The sequence below is a fragment of the Dasypus novemcinctus genome, chromosome 21 (genome assembly GCF_030445035.2).
Source record: "Dasypus novemcinctus isolate mDasNov1 chromosome 21, mDasNov1.1.hap2, whole genome shotgun sequence".
Taxonomy (NCBI): Eukaryota; Metazoa; Chordata; class Mammalia; order Cingulata; family Dasypodidae; genus Dasypus; species Dasypus novemcinctus.
Genome location: NC_080693.1, coordinates 32,691,064 through 32,712,083, shown reverse-complemented (window position 1 = coordinate 32,712,083; position 21,020 = coordinate 32,691,064). Strand labels below are relative to the sequence as shown.

Sequence of the window (21,020 nt, the reverse complement as noted above, 5' to 3'; positions counted from 1 at the left end):
CCACTTCTGTTGTTGTCAGCGGCATAGGAATCTGTGTCTCTTTTTGTTGCGTCATCTTGTGTCAGCTCTCCTTGTGGGTGGTGCCATTCTTAGGCAGGCTGCACTTTCTTTCGCACTGGGTGGCTGTCCTTACGAGGTGCACTCCTTGCGCATGGGGCTCTCTTACGCAGTGGACACCCCTGTGTGGCAGGGCACTCCTTGTGCACATCAGCACTGCGCATGGGCCAGCTCCACACAGGTCCAGGAGGCCTGGGGTTTGAGCCAAGGACCTCCCATGTGGTAGACGGACGCCCTGACCACTGGGCCAAGTCCATTTCCCTGTAAAACATTTTAAAAAATTATTCATTCAACAGGCATTCACTTGAACACCTACAATGTCCCAGACACAGCATTACAGTGCTTTCGTTTAATAGATGTGATCCCTGTATTCCTTTGACATACAATCAAGTGAAGGGAAATAGACACATAAGCACATGAGCACATGAGCATAATAAAGTAGATTAAATGTTGGGATAGAGTTCTGTGGACTCCATATAGAGTATGGTGGAGACATAAAAGACAAGAGGGGTCAGGGGCACCCATGGAGGACTGAGAAAAGGCCTCATAGAAGAGACATTCTTGAGCAGGGTCCTGAGGGGTGTGCATATCCCGACCCACAAGACCCAGTAAAGGGCGTTCCAGCAGAGCAGTGTAAGCAAAGGCACAGAAGCATTAAGTCACCTGCTGAATCATGAGATCTCCACATAGTTCAAGGCTTAGCACGACAAGGCCAGAGATGAAGAATCAAGATGATGAGGGCAGGTCTTGTCTGCAGCCATTACAAAAGTTTTCATCAGGGGAAGAATTTGGTCATATTTACATTTGAAGTAGATCCCTTTGGCAATGATGGACTGGAGAGGATGAGGCTCAAGGCAGGGAGACCCGTTAGGAAACTATTGAAAGAGTTCAAGTGAGAAATGATAAAAGTAGTAGCAGCAAGGACAGAGAAGGCTGGATATGGGAGAAGTTCAGCGAAGCAGGTGGTAACTGATAGGATATTGGGGTTGAAGGAGGGAATAGTCTTGGGTAACTCTCCAGTTTCTGACTTAGGTAACTGAGTAGATGAGCTCCAGTCCACTGAGCCTGAGATTCCAGGGTGGGGTTGAGTCTTGGGTATGCTGGAGTTGAGGTACCAGTAGGCCATTCCATATATTGTCCAGTAAGCCATTGGATATTGCAGTGAACTCAAGTGTACAGGAAAAGATACAGAGAGAGAGAACATGGAGGACGTGAGCTGGGGGAGCAACATTTGAAGTGTGAGGGAAGGATGCCAGCCAGCCTTCATGGAAAGCTACACATCCCATCCTCCTGTACCTCCATCTCTTCTTCCCTTGGTCATGGGTCCTCCTGGTCAATTCACTCTAGGTTTTGCCTTGACTATGGCATTGCTAGTGCCCACACCTTCTGTTGTGCACCATTACAACTCAGCTTTCTCTACTCTGGTCTCTGCAGTTTTTTCTAAAAAGCCTTCCTAATCTATTACACTTTCACCATCCCATTTCCCTAAATAGTATCATCAGTCTACCTGGTCCAGGTTGCCCTGGAGTCCCCAGTAGATTTTTGGGAGGTCACATGTTTGTTTGTTGATCTGACAGTTGATCCCTTAGCAATTTTTTCCTATTTTGTACATTTAAAGATCCCATAACTACCTCATATATTTCCTATTCTTATATCTGTTAGGATAGTTTCAGCTACTAGTATTAGAAGCTGGACTCAAAATGATTTAAACAATAGGTGAATTTCTTTTTTACAGGAAATCCAGAAGTAGGGTAGATGCAGGGCTGGTTGATTTCATTAAGGCCCCAGGTTCTTCACTGCTCTACCCTGCTGTCCTTGGGGTTGGCTTCATCCTCAGCCCAGTAATAAAATGGCAGCTCCAGCCATTGGATGTAACAGCTGGAGCTGCCCTGAGGAAGAAGAGCTGGTCCCAGCCATGCAGTAAAGCCCTTCCCTCCCAGCTGATTGGGCCAGCTGAGGATGCTCTCCCACTCAGGGACAACAGCAGTCACCCAGCAAATGCCACGCTCTCAATGACTGAAGCTAATTGGAAATGACTTCTGAAATTTAGGACAGGATCCATTTTTTCCAATATCCTGAGACCATATACCTAAACAAAACCAGGGTTTTGTTTGGAAGGACAAAGAAAGCAGTGGATTCTGATAGGCAACAGTAGTGTTTGCTTCCTTCATTTCTGTTTTCTTCCTTACAGAAGGAAGTAAGCCCTTATTAAAAAAAAAAAAGAAAGAAAGAAAAAGCTTATGCAAAGAGAATAAGCCTAATTTGTCACTTTTTTATCCACAGCTCCTTCATTCCCAAGTTCATCACCCATCTCTTCAAGTGCAAGCCAATCAGCATGGTGGGAGCAGAACAGGTGAGGTGAAATTTGTATAGGGCCTCTGACTTAGAACACACACATAGCCTTCCAATATACATCTACCCTGGAGAAATAAAATTACTGATTTCTCCTATTCGGGGACAATTATGTGACCTGGCTGCTTCTCTCTAAACTCAGTCACCCATTTATTTAAAACGTTTTTGTAGAGCACCTACCAAGTACAGGCATTGTTCTCCATACAGGATACCCCACAGGTACCAGGTGGCAAAGGGCTCCCTTTCGTGGTGCTCACGCCTATCAGAAGAGGCGGCTAATATGCATGTTCCCAGGCAGATGAGAAGGTAATTTCAGCTTGAGACCAACACACTGAAGGTTATGCCGAAGAGTGTTTAGGGACTCTGACCACTGCATTCAGAAAAGGCCTCTCTGCAACCTGGGCCTGGAGATGGAGGCAGCTGTGTGAAGAGCTGGGAAAACAGTGTCCAGGCAAAGGGAGTGGCAAGCACGAAGGCTCTAAGTATTTTGGGTGCCACAGTGGCTGGGGCAGAGCCCTCTTAAGAGCTTGTCTTTTTGCTTCTCAGAAACTCTGCTCACCTTACCCAAGACACTTTCCTTGAGTAGTCCCACTCTTTCCCTTGAATTTTGTGACCAGCCTCTCTTCAAAGCATCTCACTCAGCACTGATGGGTTGGTGGAGTTACATACCAAAGCCAGTCGCCTCTTTTCAACTACCACCAATTTAAACCATCTGAAAATGTGGGTAGTTTGAGTTCAGACAGCAATCAAAGCTATTTTAAGAAGAAACAAACAATAATATTCAGCCCCTGATTCTTTAAAAACACATGTTTAGATTCAAATAATTCATATACTGATCAAAAATGATTCTCATGTATTCATTAAAATAAATTCTCTCTAAATGTGTTTCTGTCAACACTTATAAACCTATTTCACTTTACTTCTTATATTTGAAAGAACTCAAAAATTATATTTTTTAATTAGAAGGTTTTATAATTCAGGACTTTCCTATCAATCTTTATTTCCTGCCAAATTGGTCCGACTTGGTAGAGGCTCAGCTCTCCCCTCTCAGCTATGCTAGTCCAAGCCAGGTGCCAGTAAAATGGCAAGTTGGCATGTGCCACGGTGCATCGTGGGTCTTTCATGTAGAGCCAGACCTTGGGATAGGGCAACTGTGGCCATCTGTGATCTCTTGTATCTGATAAGAGCAGTGTCTTTTTGTAAGTGTGTGGCAGTCTGGTGTGATCGTTAAGAACATGGCTCTGGAAATGCAGAGGTCTGAAGCCGAACCCTGTTTCTGCTATGTAGCAACTGTTTACCTTTAGACAAGTCAGGCTCCTGGTGCTTCAGTCTCATCTGTAAGATGGGTATAATCATTGTACCCCCTCACAGGGTAGTTGTGAGCGTTAAACAAGGTAATGCACAGAAAGGGCTTGGCACGTGGTAAGCCCTCAGGAAGTGCCAGGTCTCATTTATTTTAGGCTTCCTGAGACCAGGGGCAGGGCTTTGTTTCTGCTTTCATTTCCCAGCTTCCCTAATATCTCTTCTAGCACGCAGTAACATCTCGTCACTGCCTGCTGCTGGCTGGCTGGCCTGCTTCAGCCAGGGTCCAACGCATGGCCTCAGACGACTTCCCGAGAGGGTGTGTGAATCCAGCCACTGACTGTGCCTGTCTGTGGCGGATCAGTGGTTTGAACTTCTTCACCCTTGCATGCCATGAGTGCTGAACTAAGTCTCTCCATTGGACACAGCAGAGTAATGCCCTGACATGTTTGCTTCAGTTTTATTAGCTGATGTTTACTGGGAATTCATTCTGTTCACCCCACTGTGGTGTGCAGTCAGAGGTGAGGTAAAGTGATTACTATCTGTGTATCTCGGAGAAGGCTTAGGTTTCTGTCTCCAGGCTGATGCAGCCACTAGAACACAAAGTTGATTCAATGAGAACTTGTTTTTCATGAGTGTGCAGCTTTGCCTGGGTTTTTGCTAGCTGATTTAATGTCTAATAACCATGCTATTTTCATTTTGTCATATTAATTCAATATCATATCTATTTTCCTCAGATTTTCTCTTCTTTAAAAGAATGTTAAAATAATCAGCTCAGACCCAAAGACACTTGCTTCTACTCTGAAATGTGGATAAGAAAACCATCTGCCAAAACTGGAGCTTTACTTTATCAGACCCCAGACAAATACGAGTGGGTGATAGGAGAGTGTCCCTCCACAGCAGCAGCCTGGGTGGGAGAGTGGGCGGGAGCCCCACATTAAGCTCAGGTTTAGCTGGGTGCATGCTGTCCCTGAGGATCTGGGCTCTGAAACCCAAGCGGTCACGTAGCTGGAGGCTTTGTTCATTCAGGGAGGGAAGCTTCTGAAGTCAAGAAGTTAACAAAGAGATGTTCACAGCCCGAAACAGATTCTGCCTCCAGTCATGTAGCTCCTGAAATTCAAGCTTTAACAAAAGCTGTGAAATTCAGTGCTAAGGTTTAGCCAGATCTCAGCTGCCTCTGCTTTGCCACAAAAGTGCTAGATCCTAAATTTAGGTTAGGATCTAAATGGGAAAGGAGGAAGGAGGCATTTTCCTGCTCTTTATTATCTTCTTGATTGCTATATTGAGTTATTTATATTGGACCTTGGGGTCCTTCTCAGCAACTGCAAGGGCACATGGAGCTGAACTATACCTGTATTTATAATGCAACTTGCTAGTTTGTGATTTTCAGAGACTTTCTTGTAGGATTTGCAGGGTCATTAACTAATCTTATGGCCAGGGCAATATGTGACTGAGCACACAGCAGAAATGGGAACCATTTGTACCAACTTGCTGTAGAGAAAGCACAGTATGGTGCAGGGAAACGGGCCCTGACCTGTCAGAGACATGGGGTCCGGTTCCTGCTGAGCCTGTGATGGTTACCCACCCACACAAACACCTACACAGGTAGAATCCAAAGGAAAATGCCCATGCTTCCTGAAATGAAGCTAGCTTCCTTCTAGATCACAAAGCTTACATTTGGAAAAGCTGGGCTTTTCTCCTTCCCTTTTGTATGTATGTGTATGTGCTTCTACTCGGGCTCTAGTGCTTTCTCCCTTTTGCATCACATTTTCCTCTTTCAGCCAGTGGGTTTTCTCTGTCTCATTAAGACCTGACCCATCTTGACTTCAGTGAGCCCATCCTTGCAACTGAGAGCTCAAAGCCTCTCCTGTCTTCATTCTCCTTGCAACACACAGCAAGGAGACAGACACAGCCGTGACAGGGTCATAAAGGATGTGGGGTGGACAGACCGACCAGTGCTGACAAGCAAGTGAAATCAATGAAACAATTAAGGAAAAACTTTACAAAAAACATCATGCCTACTGGTGAAATATAGCAAGCTTTTCTCTTGAGATTACTAGTAAGACAAGGGTATCTGCTATGACCATTTCTATCCCATGTTGTCCTTAAAGTCCTAGCCAGTAAAGTAAGGCCAAAAATAAAATTTAAAAATTTTTGTTAAAGAAATAAAAGGAAGGAAAAAACATTTTTCACAGAGGACATGATTGTGGATAAAAATCTCAAAAAGAACCTACAGATAAACTATGAGAATACTAATTTAGCAAGATTGATGGATATAACGTCAATTTTTAAGAAGTTATATTGTTAATACCAGCAATAAACAATTTAAAAGTGAAAAAATTTTAAATTAAACCATTTATATAGCAGCAGGAAACATTAAATACCTAGGAATATATTTACAAGTCTTCTACACAGAAAAGCTACAATGTTATTAAGAGAAATTAAATAAGACTTTAAAAATGGCTAGAAAAACCATAATCATAGATTAAAAGATTCAATATTAAAAAAATATAAGGGAAGCAGATGTGGCTCAAGCAACTGAGCTCCTGCCTATCACATGGGAGGTCCCAGGTTCAGTTTCTGGTGTTTCCCAAAGAGAAGATGAGCAGGCATAGAATGCACACAGTGAATGGACACAGAGAGCAGACAGTGAGTGCAAAAACAATGGGGGAGAAGGGGATGAAAAAATAAATCTTTAAAAAAATGTATATAAATTCTTCCAAAATTAATCTTAAATAGATAAGCAGTCCCACATATGTGTCTGTGTGTGTGTGTCTGTGTGTAATGTAAATTGATAAAGTGATTCTAAAGTTTAGATGGAAATGCAAAAGACCAATAATAGCTAAAATATTCTTTAAAGAAAGAATAGAGTTGGAGGACTTAAACCTGAGGATATCAAGACTTATTTTAATGCCATGGTGATTAAGCAGTGTGATTCTGGCACAAGGGACAGTAGTCCAACAGAACAGAATTGAGTTCCAAAATGACCCCTACTTATGTAGACAATTGACAAAAGTGGCACTGCACTTCAGTGGGGGAAACGATGGTCTTTTCAGTAAATAGTGAGGGGTAATTGGATATCCATGTAGGAAAAAAAATCAATCTTTACCTTTACTCACACCATATAAAAAAAAGCAATTTCAGTAAGAATGTAGAAAATTTTGGAACCCTCATGTTTTACTGGTGGGCATTGAAAATGGTTCAGCTACTTTGGAAACCAGTTTAGCTGTTTCTTAAAGAGCTAAACAGAGTTATCATATAACCAAGCAATTCTATTCCTAGGTATATAACCAAGAGAATTGAAAATATCTATTCAAACAAAAACTTGTGTATGAATATTCATAGCAGTATTGTTCATAATTACTAAAAAGCAGAAACAACTCAAATGCCTATCAACTAATGAATGGATAAACAAAATATTTTATAATCACAATGGAATATTATTCAGTCATCAAAAGAGAATGCAGTACTGAGTCATGCTACAATATGGATGAACCTTCTAAACATGCTAAGTGAAAGAAGCTGGACACAAAAGACCACCTATTTGTGATTATATTTATCTGAAATGTCCAGAATAGGTAAATCCATGTGAGAGATTAGTAGTTTCCAAGGCCTGGGGAGAAGGGGGAAAGGATGAGGAATGTCTGTAATGGGTAAAGGACTTCTGCCCAAGAGAAATGAGTGTTCATGACCACCAGAAGACATGGACAGGACTGTTCAGAGCAGCTTCCTGTAAACTAGCCCAAACTGGGAAAACTCCCAAGAGTATATCAGCAGTGGAATGGATAAATATATTGTCATGTGTTTACACGTGCAGTACTGCATAGCAATCAAGAACCCATGATTGTTGAAACAATATGGATGAATCTCACAGACATTGAAAGAAACCAGGCAGAGAATATATACTGTAGGCTTCCATGTATAAGTGGCTCAAAAAGAGGCAGAACTAATCCTTCGTGATAGAGGGTATAAGAGTGATCACTTTTTTGGGAAAGGAAGGACTGCCATGACTAGAAGAGAGCATGAGGGAGCCTTCTGGGATGCTAGAAATGTTCTATATCTTGAATTGAAAAGTTGTTACAGGGTGTATACATGTAAATTTATCAAGGTGTGTACTTAATATTTGTGTACTTTACTGTATGAAATTTATACCAAAAAAAAAAGTAAGTAATGAAAGGGAAAAAGAAAGAGAAAAACCAGGCATGTCCCACCTTGACCACTGCATTCCATATCTTGAATTGCCTGCTCTGGGCCACCACATTGCAGGACTTTGGAGAGCATATGTGGTTCTTTGCCTTCTGGGAGGGTGCCATTATGTTTTCAGTCAAGGTTTTCATCATTGCTAATAGCCCTGGTGTCCCCCAAGAATTGCAGGAGACTCTTTGAGAAGTAAAGCCCTCCTTCCCAGAGGTTTCCACTGCTGGGTGATGAGCTTACATTGGCATAGCATGCTGGCCAACCCTGCACGCCAATTGCCTATCACTGGCTACAGCCAGCCCACAACCCTCCAAAAGTTATCTCAGAGGCTCACCTGAATTGGGTGCTCTTCACCCCTTATCCAATGCATCATGCCTAAGGAGATGCACAGTTACCCTTTTCAAAGATGGAAGCCAGCAGAGTTTCAGGATAAACAGGACCTATTACCTTCGCTTCCTACAGGTAGTGAATCCTGTCAGACTGGCGCTTTCCATCTGTCCAGCTGTCTGGTGAGGATAGAATTTTACTGTGACTAGCCAGGGGATGAAAACGCCATCCATAGATGGGGTACACTAGAGAATTATGTCTGGTTTGTTCAATACTCATTCTGTCACTTAAGGCTATATGATCATTTATTCATATATCTCTGGGGAAAGTAGAAATTGTAGGGGGAAAAAGCAGGAAATATCCCTATGTCTACACATTATCTTAACCAAAAGGCTGAGAAGCACTTATCCCCTTATGTTCTAAAATATAATCACTGATTTTTTTTTTCTGCCAACAAATAATTGCTAAGACATGGCTTTAATTTTGACAAGGCTCTCAAATATTGCTACACAGAAACTAAGTTGAGTCCTCACTGGCCTCAGATAGCATATCCCCCTCACCAAAAAAGAAATATTTTTATTTTAAATATTTTATTTTATTTTTTTAAAAAATTTTAAAAATCATATAAAGAATACTAGCTCTCACCACTCAGCTCAGTAAAATCTTAGCATGTTCCCATGTTTGCTTCAGATCTTTCCTTTTTCTACAAAACAAATCATTACAGTTATTGCCAAAGTCCCCTGTGGGTCCCCCCAGCCACTCCCCTCCTCTCTGCCGAGAGGAAACAAATATTCTGATTTTGATTTTTATCATTCCCATATGTGTTTTGATACAGTACATGTGCATATATCCATAAATAATATATAATTTTGCTTTGCATGTTTTTAAACTTTTATAAATGGTAAATTATATATATCATTTCACCACTTGCTTTTCTGTTCAACATGTTTTTTTGAGATTTTTCCGTGTCAGTATTTGTTATTTGAGCTCATTCATTTTAACTTCAGTATCATATTCGATTGATGAATATGCCACCATTTGTTTATCCAGTCTATGTTGATGGACATTTAAATTGTTTCTAGTCTTTCGCTTTGATAAGCAATGATACAGGGAACATTTTTCTATGTAGGCAAGAATTCCTCTAAGATGTAAGTGTAAATGCTGTGTTACGGGTTATGTACATCTTCAAGTAAGAAAACATTACTAAATTTCCCCCAAAATGCTTGAGCCAATTTGTACTCTCACCAGCACTGTCAATTACATTGCACTATAGCCATGCCAACACTTGGTATAATCGAACATTTTTCTCTTGTCTATCTGATGGGTGTGAAATGGAACACAATTACACTTTATTTTGCATTTACTAGATAGTTAATAAAATTAAGCATCATTTCACTTGGTTTGGGGGCATTTGGGTTTCCTCTTTTCTGAATTGCCCATTTCTGTTCTTTGATTGAGGTAGTTGGTCTTTTTCTTAATGATTTGTAGAACTCTTCCTGTGCTCTGAACATCATTCCTTTCTCAGTGTTGCAAATATCCACTCCGAGTTTGGGGGCTTGTCTTTTTACTTTGTTTATGTGTCTTTGATATGGACTTATTTTAAAGTCTCAGAATTTTCAGTCTTTCCTTGTGTATGTGTGTGTGTCTATGTGTGTGACATTTTCCTAATATCTTTATTTTAGCTCTTGAGATTATTTATATCAATATATCTTTTAAAATATGGAACGTTTTACAAATTTGCATGTCATCCTTGTGCAGGGACCATGCTAATCTTCTTTGTACCATTCTAATTTTAGTATATATACTGCTGAAGCAAGCACCAATCTTTCTGTTCTATAGTTTGTACTTTTGAACTGTATTCGATGTTCTTCTCCACCAATAAAGTAAAAAAATTTTTTCTGAAAGTTTTAAAGTTTTTCTTTTTTATATCTAGGATTTTAATCCCCCTGAAGTTTAATATACCTGGTTTTTAGAGGTCTGTGCAGAGTTCCCTCTGAGGAATGGCAGTCATTTATAGAGGGCTCTGGACTGCCACCATGTTGAATTGGGAACAGTAGTCTAATGCTGAGCTCTTTGTGTAGGCCTCTGCCGTGCTCTCCCCTGGCTGCTTGGGTGCCTTTCTCTGTGAGCCCATGATCTTTTCAAACAGCAGACGCTAGGACAGTAAGAATTTTCATATCTGGAAACCTGAACAGGTACAAAATGCCCCAGAACTTTACTGGCCTGCAATTGAATGACCTGCAGAGTTTAAGCCTTTGACTAACTATGTTATTAATACTGCATGAAATTATTCTTTCCTTGGTGTAGCCTTCCTGTTTGAGAATAATATTTCCATCCAAATTATTCCAAGGAAAACATCGATGTCTTCCGTAATTTTTATACCATTGTCAAAATTATAAGTATCGTAACAATTAATAGTGACTTTCATTAACGAGTTTGTCTTCTCTTTCATCATTAATTCTCCTGTCTAAAGTAAAGTATAGGGAGAATCGGAGAGTGCAGAGTGTCATGTGGTCTGAAGGAATCCCATTCCATGCCTGCTTGATATAATTATGAGAGGTTTTCCTAGAGGAGCAGGTGGCAGACATGGAAAACCTCATCCTGAACCTAAGATTGACCAATATCATCACAGTTGTAGTGGTGACAGTGGTAGCAGCTGTCACCCATGCCATCCACTGTTGCTTTCGTCTGGTTGGTGGGCATTTGGGCCCATTTTCCTATACATTCCAACAAGCCAGAATGTATCTTTCTAGACTTGCAGTCCTTTCTCTGCCACATGGTTGCCAGGAGCAGCAGTAGATTAGAAGTACTCAAGGAATCAGCAGGAAACAATGTGGGCTGTAAACCAGCAGTGCCCAGTTGGCATTTACCTGGGCAGCAGGAAATGGAAATGAAGCTTCTGTCTACCTCTTCAAATAGCCCCCATCCTTTGTGTAGGATACCACTAGCAAGTTTTTAAGCCTTTGGAGCTTCAATTTTCTCATCTATAAAATGGGAATGATACATACCCATAGGTCAGGATCTTGTAAAGACTATGTGAGATGCCTAGCATCATTCTTGATCTTTGATGGACAATCAGGAAAGTTGATATCCTTCTAAATAATTGGCAACCAAGAGAACAAATTAACTAATTAAAAAAAAATCCAAGGAAAGGCAGGTTATTGTCTATATTTGGTTAAATCTCCTATACCCTCAATAGTATCCAGAGAAATTCAAACTATAGCAGAGTGGGTGTAGCTGAGTGGTTGAGTGCCTGTTTTGCATATTTGAGGTCCCAACCTCCTGAAAAAAAAGTAAGAAAAATTTGCCATCACAATACAGCAATAATAAGATAACATTTTCCCCCCTATTGAATAAGCAAGTTTTATGATGGTTTTCAGTGCCAGTGAGGTGTCCCTGTTCAGGCGCCAGTTGCGGCTGGGGCGGCTTGCACCCCGATGCTGACGGGGGGGTTTGGAGGGGTCAGCTGGCTGCAAAGGCGTCTGAGGCTGCGGCAGACAGCCTCAGAGGGGCTCTCAGGCGTGGAGGACGCGCGGCGAGGGGAGAAAGAATGCCGCGGAGACCAGGTCTGGTACGCAAGTCCGATTTATTGCGGAAGGGGACATAGCTTTATAGGGTTAGGGACTGCGTGGAGGGATTTGATAGGTGCGGGCGGGTACTGCTTCCTGATAGGTGATTGTAAGCGGTTGCTAGGCAGAGGGCTGGCTGAGAGGTTTGGAATAGGGGAGGGGAAAGGGGGAGAGAGAGCTGGCCGGATGTTGGGCTAGGCGGGAGATAAAAAGGGGGAGGGCAGCGCCAGCCAGCCATTAGCAGCAAAGGCCTAGTCAGGCGTGGTCACCTTATCTAGGCCCAGTGGGCAGAGGCGGTATCACTTCTTGCCGCACCGTTTGCTACTGTGGCAAGCCGGGTGCCCTTCCTCCCACAGTGAGGGTACAGTCTGCACTGCCCATAGATGTGTACTTTCCATTTGGAAAGCAAGTCAAAAATATGTACCAGGAAACTTAGTGCTTTGACCTGTCCCAAAAAGTGTCCTAAGGAAATGCCATTGATATACCAAGAATCATACGTCCAAGGCTAGTCATCACAGTATTCATTATTTATAATAGTAAAAATCTAGGAACAAATTAAACAGGGGAATGGGTTACATCGTATCTATTTTTTTTTATTTATTTTATTTATTTCTCTCCTCTTCCCCCAATTTTTTGTTGTTGTTTTTTTAAGATTTTATTTATTTCTCTCCCCTCCCCCCCACCCCGGTTGTCTGTTCTCTGTGTCTATTTGCTGCATCTTGTTTCTTTGTCCGCTTCTGTTGTTGTCAGCCACATGGAATCTGTGTCTCTTTTTGTTGCATCATCTTGTTGTGTCAGCTGTCTGTGTGGGTGGCTCCATTCTTAGGCAGGCTGCACTTTCTTTCACGCTGGGCAGCTCTCCTTACGGGGCGCACTCCTTGCACGTGGGGCTCCCCTACGCAGGGGACACTCCTGCGTGGCACAGCACTTCTTGCGCACATCAGCACTGCGCATGGGCCAGCTCCACACAGGTCAAGGAGGCCCGGGGTTTGAACCATGGACCTCCCATGTGGTAGACAGACGCCCTAACCACTGGACCAAGTCCGTTTCCCTCTCCCCCATTGTTGTGTGTTCTTCTGTGTCCTCTTGTATTCTCAGCGGCACCGGGGATTTGTGTCTCTCTTTTTTTTGGTTGCGTCATCTTGCTGTATCAGCTCTCCATGTGTGTGGCGCCACTCCTGGGCGGACTGCACTTTTCTCATGCTGGGCAACTCAGTGCGGGGTACACTCCTTATGCATGCGGCTCCCCTATGCAGGGGCCACCCCTGTGTGGCACAGCATTCCTTGCACGTGGCAGCACTGCATGTGGGCCAGCTCACCACACAGACCAGGATGCCCTGGGTTTGAACCCTGGACCTTCCATATGGTAGGCAGACACTCTATCAGTTGAGTCACGTCCGTTTCCTACATCGTATCTTAAATAAGAAAATCAGGTTCTATAGCTTGATGTATGCAGTTTTAGTTTTTTTATACACACACATACACAGAACAGAAGGAGTATACACTACATTTTAACTGTGGTTTTTGTGTTTTCCCTGGAGGTGGAAATTAAAAATTTTCCCTTTTGTATTTCTGTTTATTTCCTAAGATTTCTGCAGGGAGAATAAATTACATGTATAATGAGGGAAGTTTTATTCATCAGCATGTGTCCACCAGGTGCTTGTCCATGAGAAGTGGCTGGTAATGTTCTGCTTTACTCCACAGCTGCTGCTGGATACCCACTCCCTGAAGATGGTCCTGCTCGATTTACCTTCCATCGGCTCTCAGGTGGTGAGGAAAGCGCCTGCCAGTTACACTAAGATCGTTGTGAAAGGCATGACGCGGGCCGAGATGATCCTCAAGGTGCTGGCGTGTAACTTCCTCGGGGTTCCTGTTAAAAGGCTGCGTATTTGATCTCTTATTCCAAGGGGCATGGGTTTTGAAAGCACAGGTTAGGGCCCATCCGCACCAGTCCCACAGGGTTATCCACATTCTTTGACTGATCTAGATTTTGGCCTCATCAAATGTTGTTGAAAATCAGTGGACAGTTACTTGAGGTCAGTAATTCTTTCTGACAAATGAATTCTTTGTTATAATGGGATTTTCTTGTCATAGATTTGGCCAAGATTAAGAATTATTTGGAGTTGCCTCTGGAGTTCCTTGCTTTTCAGCAAGAACTTCAGGCCCAGATATCCAGCTGCTGCTTAGTTCTACCTAAGCCCCTTTTGCTCTCTACACCCTGCAACTCTGAAAGCACTCTGTGAACAGATGCTATAGTAACCAAGTCTAATCAGTGCAGAGGGTTTTTCTTAAAACTCATTTAACAAAATGTTTTAATTGGATGATGACTTTCAGGATGTCCTAAGCCCTGAGCATCTCCATCTGATTTCCCCATTCACTTGTTGAAAAGAGAAGGGGCCTGCTTGGAAGAGAGGAAAAGGCTAAAGAGCAAATGGAACCGTCAAGGATGGCTTTAAAAGCCCAGGCCTCACAGGCTCTTCACATCTGTTTCACAGTGTGACTAAAACGATGGCAGGAATAAGAAGTAGCGGTGGGAACCTCGACGTCAGTGGGACCGGGTGAGGGTAGCTGCACAGTCCTTTGGGCCTACAGCCCAGGGAAATTGGAAGGAGCCTGGTCACTTACCCAGCTGCCTTATACACCGGGAAGGAGAGAGTACAGTTTGGGAATTACCTGCAGAGAATTTCTGAGCAAAGTATGCCCTGTCACGCATTGGCACATTCTCAGGAATTCAAAACAAAATCAATTCCCTGGGGGAAGAAAACCAGATTCTACATTACAAAACCAAATAAAAATGAATTTGAGGATTGTGATACCATTACTTCTGATGTGTATTAATTGATAGTTTAAATGATGTTCCAGATTTTAAGTTTCAGAAGAAGAAGGCAGCTTTGGGAATTCTGATTTTGAGAAAATCAACTTAAATCAGATCCTTTTGCATTCATGTCTCAGGAAAATGTGTATGTCAAGATAGAAGGAGCAGGTACCATATACCCATGAAATATCTCAAACAGGTCACCCTCTAACAGAGTTTCCCAAATTGTCCTGATATTTAAAAAATCACCTGAGACCCCATCCAGGACTATTGGATAAGAATCTTCAGAGGAGGAACATGGGAATCTGTACTTTGAAAAACAACCCAGGTGATGAGAGGATTATGGGAAGATGGCAGAGTAGGAGAGCTCTAGTACCATATTGGTTTACCACTATTGATTGCAGGATTATTCACAACAGCCAACAGGTGGAAGCAGCCCAGTGTCCATCAACAGATGAATGGGTCAACAAAATGCGGTCTCTCCATACAATGGAATATTAGTCAGTCATAAAAAGAAGTGAAGCGCTGGTACATGTTACAACATGGATAAACCTGGAAGACATCCTGTTGCACTAAATGAGCCAGACACAAAAAGATAAATATTATATGATCTCTCTTATATAGAATACTTACAATAAACAAATTCAGAGACCAGAAAGCAGAATAGTGGTTAACATGTGGAAGGGGGATGTGGAATTGTTGCTAAATGAGTTTGAGTTTTGGTTTGGGATGATGACAATAGTCTGGAAATAGTAGTGAAAGCTACACAGTGTTGTTAGTGCAGTTAATGTCAAAGAATTGTCCATTCAAAATGGTGTTTATGTTCTATTTATTTTACACAATTAAAAATAAAAACAAAACCACCCAGGTAATATTTATGGTTCAGCAAATATAGGAAACTTTGTTCTAATGGAATGTTGATATAAAATAGGCCATCACGGCATCTCTTGAGTTGAAAGCTGCTGGCTATCAAGGAAATCTCTCAGAATCCATGTTGTGGTCAGTTTGCACTTGAGCAGAAGCACTCCCCTGCCGCGCATTGGGAGGGCCTCATCTTGTCTCTCTCCCTTGGCAGGTAGTGATGGCCCCTCACGAGCCGTTGGTGGTGTTTGTTGACAACTACATCAAACTCCTTACAGACTGCAACACGGAAACTTTCCAGAAGATCCTGGACATGAAGGTTAGCGTGGGGTCTTCTTATATCCACATCTGCTCTTCCTTCTCAGACTCCACTTCTCAGGTGGGGGTGGGATATGGCTCCTGGAGAGCTTCTCAAAATGCATGTGCCTGGCCCACTCTTCAGACCTGGTTCTAGAAAGCCTTTGAGGAGCAGGGCCCTGGGCATATGAATTCTTGCTTCTGCTGTACCTCCTCTGCCCATTGGAGAGCCACAGCTCAGCAGAGATGGGGAGAGGGAGGAGGAGGAGGAAGGGGCTCAGGAGGGTTACCCTGCCCCTGCCCCACCTTTTAAACCTGTCTTTGCTTCTCTCTCAACCACTTCTTCCCCTCCTCTCCTGTCACTATTTTTTTCTTCCTCTGCTTTTACCCTGGGCTGGTAAGTTCCCTGAAGAGAGTGCTGATCCTCCGCCTATAGTAGTTATGCTGTTTGCAAAGCCTCAGCTAACAGAGTATCCAGAAGTTGCACTTTCCCTTCCCAGCCCTTCTGGGACGGAGCTCACAGTGCTTCTTCTCCTCTCTCTTTGACCTCAGGGGCTGAAGAGGAGCGAGCAGAGCAGCATGCTGGAGCTCTTCCGCCAGAGGCTCCCCACCCCGCCCTCAGGGGCAGAAGGCTCCAGCTCCCTGTCACTAATGGCTCCCACTCCTGAACAGGAATCTTCTCGCATCCGGAAACTGGAGAAACTGATTAAAAAGAGATTGTAGGAGCCTACAAGGGGCTGGTGACCCTCAGCATCTGGCTCCCCGGAAGTCCCCTAACTTCTTCTCTCCACCCCAAGACTCTCAGACCATCAGTCCCCAAACTTCCTGGGACATTCGGGTTGTTAATGTATCTTTGCCATGTCCTGTCTTAATTCTGTTCTGGTCAAAGAATCCCAGTCAGGGCTAGGTTATAAAAAAGGCAGTTGAGATCATCACTGATTCCTGAAACAGGCAGCAGTGGGTAAAAGGCCACTGTAGGGCAGTAGCTGACCCTGATGGGATTGTCCTCTACTCACCCTGTGGTCCCACCCTCCAGCCCAGGGCCCGTTTCCTCCCCGCACCAGTCCAGGCCTCTTGGTGGAGAAAGCCCGCCTCTCACCCCTTCCTCCACCAGTGCCATTTGAGAGCCCCTCTGTGGCCAGAGTCCCAGGACTTTTCCTCCTCCCTTTCCGGGTTGGCTTTAGGGCCTGAGCTAATGAAGCGGCAGATTCCAGGTGTCGGGAAGGAGCTTTCACTAAGAGGGGAATGGAAGAATGACCACCCTATTTTGCTGCTGGTACTTTTCCTGGTTTGGCCAAGTTATCCCTGTGTTCTCCCCACTTCTCAGCAATCCCCAGGCCCCTTTCTGTCTGCTTCTAAGGAGAGCTGCCCTCTGCCTCTCAGCCACGAGGGTTATAGGCATCAGGCTGGAAACCAGGGTTCCTGTCTGTCCTGGGGCTCCTGTCCTGGCTATGGGACCAGACCTATCTGACTTGGAAGGAAGGTTCCACGTGGCTCAAGCACAGGGTGATGTAAAAAGATTATTTTCTCCATTTCTTTATTTCTCCTCTGCTCCTGCCTTCTGGGAGAGGGATTGCCTGCCTGTTAAAGTGAAACCAGGATCTTTCCCTGGAAAAAAATATATATCCCAGGCTTTCGCCTCAGATGAAGGTATGGGAAAGCTCAGGTAGCCTCTACCTTCTAATCCTCTTTCTACCAATTCATTTTCAATTCCAAAATACTCTCTAGGGTCATCAAAAATAAGGGCCAGGTGTATTTATTAGTATTTCACTTTTAATACTAATGAGAAAGTACTTGGATCCGTGGACATCTTGGAAACAGAAGTTTGATCTTACCAGGCTGGGAACCTGGCCCAGCCCTGACTGCACCCCAACCCGGGGCCTGACCTTCCTGCCCACCACTGGCCCTTCATCCTGCAGAAGAGATTGCCACTTAGGGGCAGTTCTAAAAACGGATGAAGCTGTTTCCTACAACCCGGCAGCTTGTCAGGTAGTGCTGCCTTCCCCTGAAGCCAAGCCTGGGGTACCCGTGACCGCGACCTCAAGGTAACCACTGCTGGTGCCAGCATTTGTGGACTTACTATTTGCTGGCCAGGTGCAGGGCATGCTGAGGAGGAAGGAGAAGCTCTTGACAGAGAATCTATGTAACAGGCCTCAGTGTAAAGTCAGGATAGCAAATAGGACTCAAAGGGCATTTTCAGGATGGTAGAAAAGTTTCCTAAAAATCCATAAAACATTAAACTGTGATACAGTCAGAAACTTAAAGGTTTGAAAATCTGAGCAAAAAAATTATTTCTCCCCTTCTTGCTTTACTAGCATAAGCACTCGCCACCGTCACCTTCCCGCTCCCCAGCCTTTCTCCTCGACTCAGCCCAGGAACCCCGACTTTGCTCCAGGGCCTCATTCCTTCCTCGCCTCCAGCCTGTTCTTGCTGGTCAGTCTGACTCATGTACTGAGCATCTCAAAGTCAAGTACACTGAGAAGAAACAAGTAGGGGAAGAAAGAGCTGTGACCTTTAGGAAAAGCTTGGTAAACCACCAGAGTACAAGGGGGCAGTGGGGTTGCACCTGAAGGCCCAGTAGATTTCGTTTTGCAGGGCTAGTCACTGGTTCTTGTCACTCGCAGACCCACACTTCTCTCTCAGCGCGTTCTTGACAAGTTGTCTTCTGGATGTGCCCACAATAGCACTGAGCTGCCAAGCCACTTTGTCCTTCCCACTTGATGGTCACAGCCAGGGAAGTTGCTTTCCTGATTTGTTACATTGTCAGTAATCCCCGAGGAGCCAGTGGATGTCAGTGGGAGTTATGTTTCATGTCTTGTTGATGGGGACTGAAGACCATGTGTATCCTGTAAAGACAGAGTATGTTTCTCACCTGGGAGTTCTGTGTCCAAATCCCTGGCGGTCCTTTTTAGAAACCCACATGCCTGGAGATTCTGAATCACTAAGTTTGGGGTGAGGCCCAGCATATATATTCAAAAAAGTCCCACAGGTGATGATACTTTTAAGGACCATTGCCATAGACAGAAATCTGCTTTATTGAAGGGCTCCTGTAGCACATTTTCATGAATGTGTATTTGTGTTCTCTCTGCAAAGTGTAATTTCTGTCCCAATGAGCTAGTACTGGCATGGTGATTATTCTTTGCTGACAGCCAGCAACTTTGATTTTAAACTTGCGTTGGTGGTAGGGACCATGCCAAGAACTGGGCTTTCCCCAGCATCGACCCCAGTTTTGATGGCCAAGACTCAAACAGAAGCTTTATTTATTATTATCACTTCAAAATGACATATATAAAGGAGCACCCATTGATAAGAGCAGCAGCTAACAACTCTGTGATTCAGCTAAACTTAGATGTTGTACCCATTGTTTCCCACTTCTTCCTCTAGCTCTAGCCCCTTAAAAAACAAAAAACAAAAACAACCTTTAAAGCCTTTTATGTGCTTAAATATTGGTAAATTATAAGTAACAGATTCACTGCTGTTACTATGAACAGACCTCCTGATAGCTGGCATAGAAGGACCCAGGCTGGAAAAAGTTCTGTTTGGGCCGTAACAGTGAAACCAGAGCCATGGTGGACAGGGAGTTTTGACCTCCAGATTCAGCTCCAGAATTGAAGCTCTTGCTCCAACTCCCTCCCTCCCTCTCTCCTTCTCTCTCTCCCTCCCAGAACAAAGAACCAGTACCCAGGCCTCCACCCAGCACCCAGGAAGGAGGCCTGCTTTCTCATGCCTAGAGTGGCCTCCTCAGTACACATCACACAGGACTGAGGGCCTCCTGCCAAAGGCCAGCGTACCAGTTACGGAGCAGCCGTGCTGAGCAGGTCTGAGGATGCTGCCTGATGAGGGGAAAGTCACTCAGCCTGAATTGCTATTGGACAAGGAAACCCAGTTCCGTTTACAGAGTGCTAGGAAAATGCCCAGAGTTCACAGCTGGAAATGTAATTCCTCTCCCTATGAAGAGAAACCGCCAAAATAACTAGCTTGCTTGAAGGTGAAGGTTTCACACTTCTTGTCTACCCCAAATCAGATTCCCTAAAATAAAATAGTTAGGACTACATTGGGCCTCTTAAGCCATAGTCTTTGAAACATGGACACATGAAAAGCTGCCATACATAAAGATAACCTTTGCATTTTATGTATTAAATAAAAACTTCCAGTCTCGTTCTATATTTCTCAAATTGGATAGTCTCTGGGGCCTTCAAAGTTCTATACTTTTGCGAGATGTAAATTTCCTTAAAATAAAGGAATTGCTTTTTTGTGTAAATATCTGTCATTTCCCCGTCTGGAAGTGATTTCTTAGTGCATATTGGAACACAAAATACGACAGGTCATTGAAGCATTACTGGCTATCATTTGCTAGAATGTATTTCCTTGCTGTTGATAGAAAACAGTGGACCGTAGGGAAGAATCTAGCAAGCCTGTGAAGCTGGGGCTCTCCTCCAGCAGCTGCCTTTCTCCCCAGTCAAGAAGACACTCCTCTTCGCTGACAGTCAAGGAAACCGTGCTAAAGAGCAGAGTGTGGCGTCTGTGACACGAGGTCCCAGCATGTCCAGCTGAGGGTCCAGCACTTCAGTGGGAGTGACCCACTCTGTAACGGGTGTAAAGTGTCCTCCTCTGGATGGGACCCCTTCTTGCCCTCTGGATCTCTGTTCTGTGGGCTTTCCTTCTCCACCCTTACTGCTCCAGTCCCACAAGCTGCTCTCCACGTGACTCCCGACTAAGGTCTCTACGAAGTGCGTTAATCCTGTTTCCTTAATAACTGGGTGGGCATTTTGCAATAAAAACGCTTTGGGAAGTCTGATGTTTCTTGCAGCAGTGGAAAATCCGTGGCAGCACTTCCATTAGTTTGGCTTTGAGATCATTACCTAGTTTCCATTCCTTTATTTTCACCAGCTCCTCACGTTAATAGGGTTGCCAACTCAGCCTGATGAGGAAAGAAACACTTCCATATAAATCCCCTCCTAGAAGGGCAGTGTAACACGATTTACGTACCAGGCTCTCTTCTCACCTACACGAGCAGGTGTGAGAGGTGATGGGAAGCATTGGAAATGAAAGCAGCCTGGGACTGGAAGTTTCTGCAGCCAACCTGGCGTCCTGGTCTGGTTCTGGCACATTGACACTGGGCAAGTCATTTATCCTCTGAGCCTCAGTTTTCAATATCTGTGAGAGGTGGTTATTTTTAATAGGGGTGTGCAAGTCACACAAGACCACGAGTGTGCACATGCTCTGTGGGCATAAAGCAGTGT

The 21,020-nt window shown here is 43.9% G+C and overlaps 1 protein-coding gene and 1 non-coding gene across 10 annotated transcripts in view; one reads left to right on the top strand and one right to left on the bottom strand.

Annotated features, from left to right (window-relative positions):
- Positions 1-20,038, top strand: part of VPS53 (VPS53 subunit of GARP complex) — a 204,582-nt gene extending 184,544 nt beyond the window's left edge. For all 9 annotated transcript variants that reach the window (XM_071210446.1, XM_071210445.1, XM_071210441.1 and 6 more), the window contains 4 exons: positions 2,341-2,410; positions 13,509-13,646; positions 15,695-15,799; positions 16,330-20,038. In XM_071210446.1, the coding sequence (XP_071066547.1) occupies positions 2,341-2,410; positions 13,509-13,646; positions 15,695-15,799; positions 16,330-16,500 (484 nt within the window). In that variant the 3' untranslated portion in view covers positions 16,501-20,038. The remainder of the gene's footprint in view (positions 1-2,340; positions 2,411-13,508; positions 13,647-15,694; positions 15,800-16,329) is intronic.
- LOC111762002 (U6 spliceosomal RNA) lies at positions 9,949-10,055 on the bottom strand. Its single transcript, XR_002795223.1, has one exon. It is a non-coding gene; the product is annotated as a U6 spliceosomal RNA (small nuclear RNA).
- Positions 20,039-21,020: the final 982 nt, after the last annotated feature.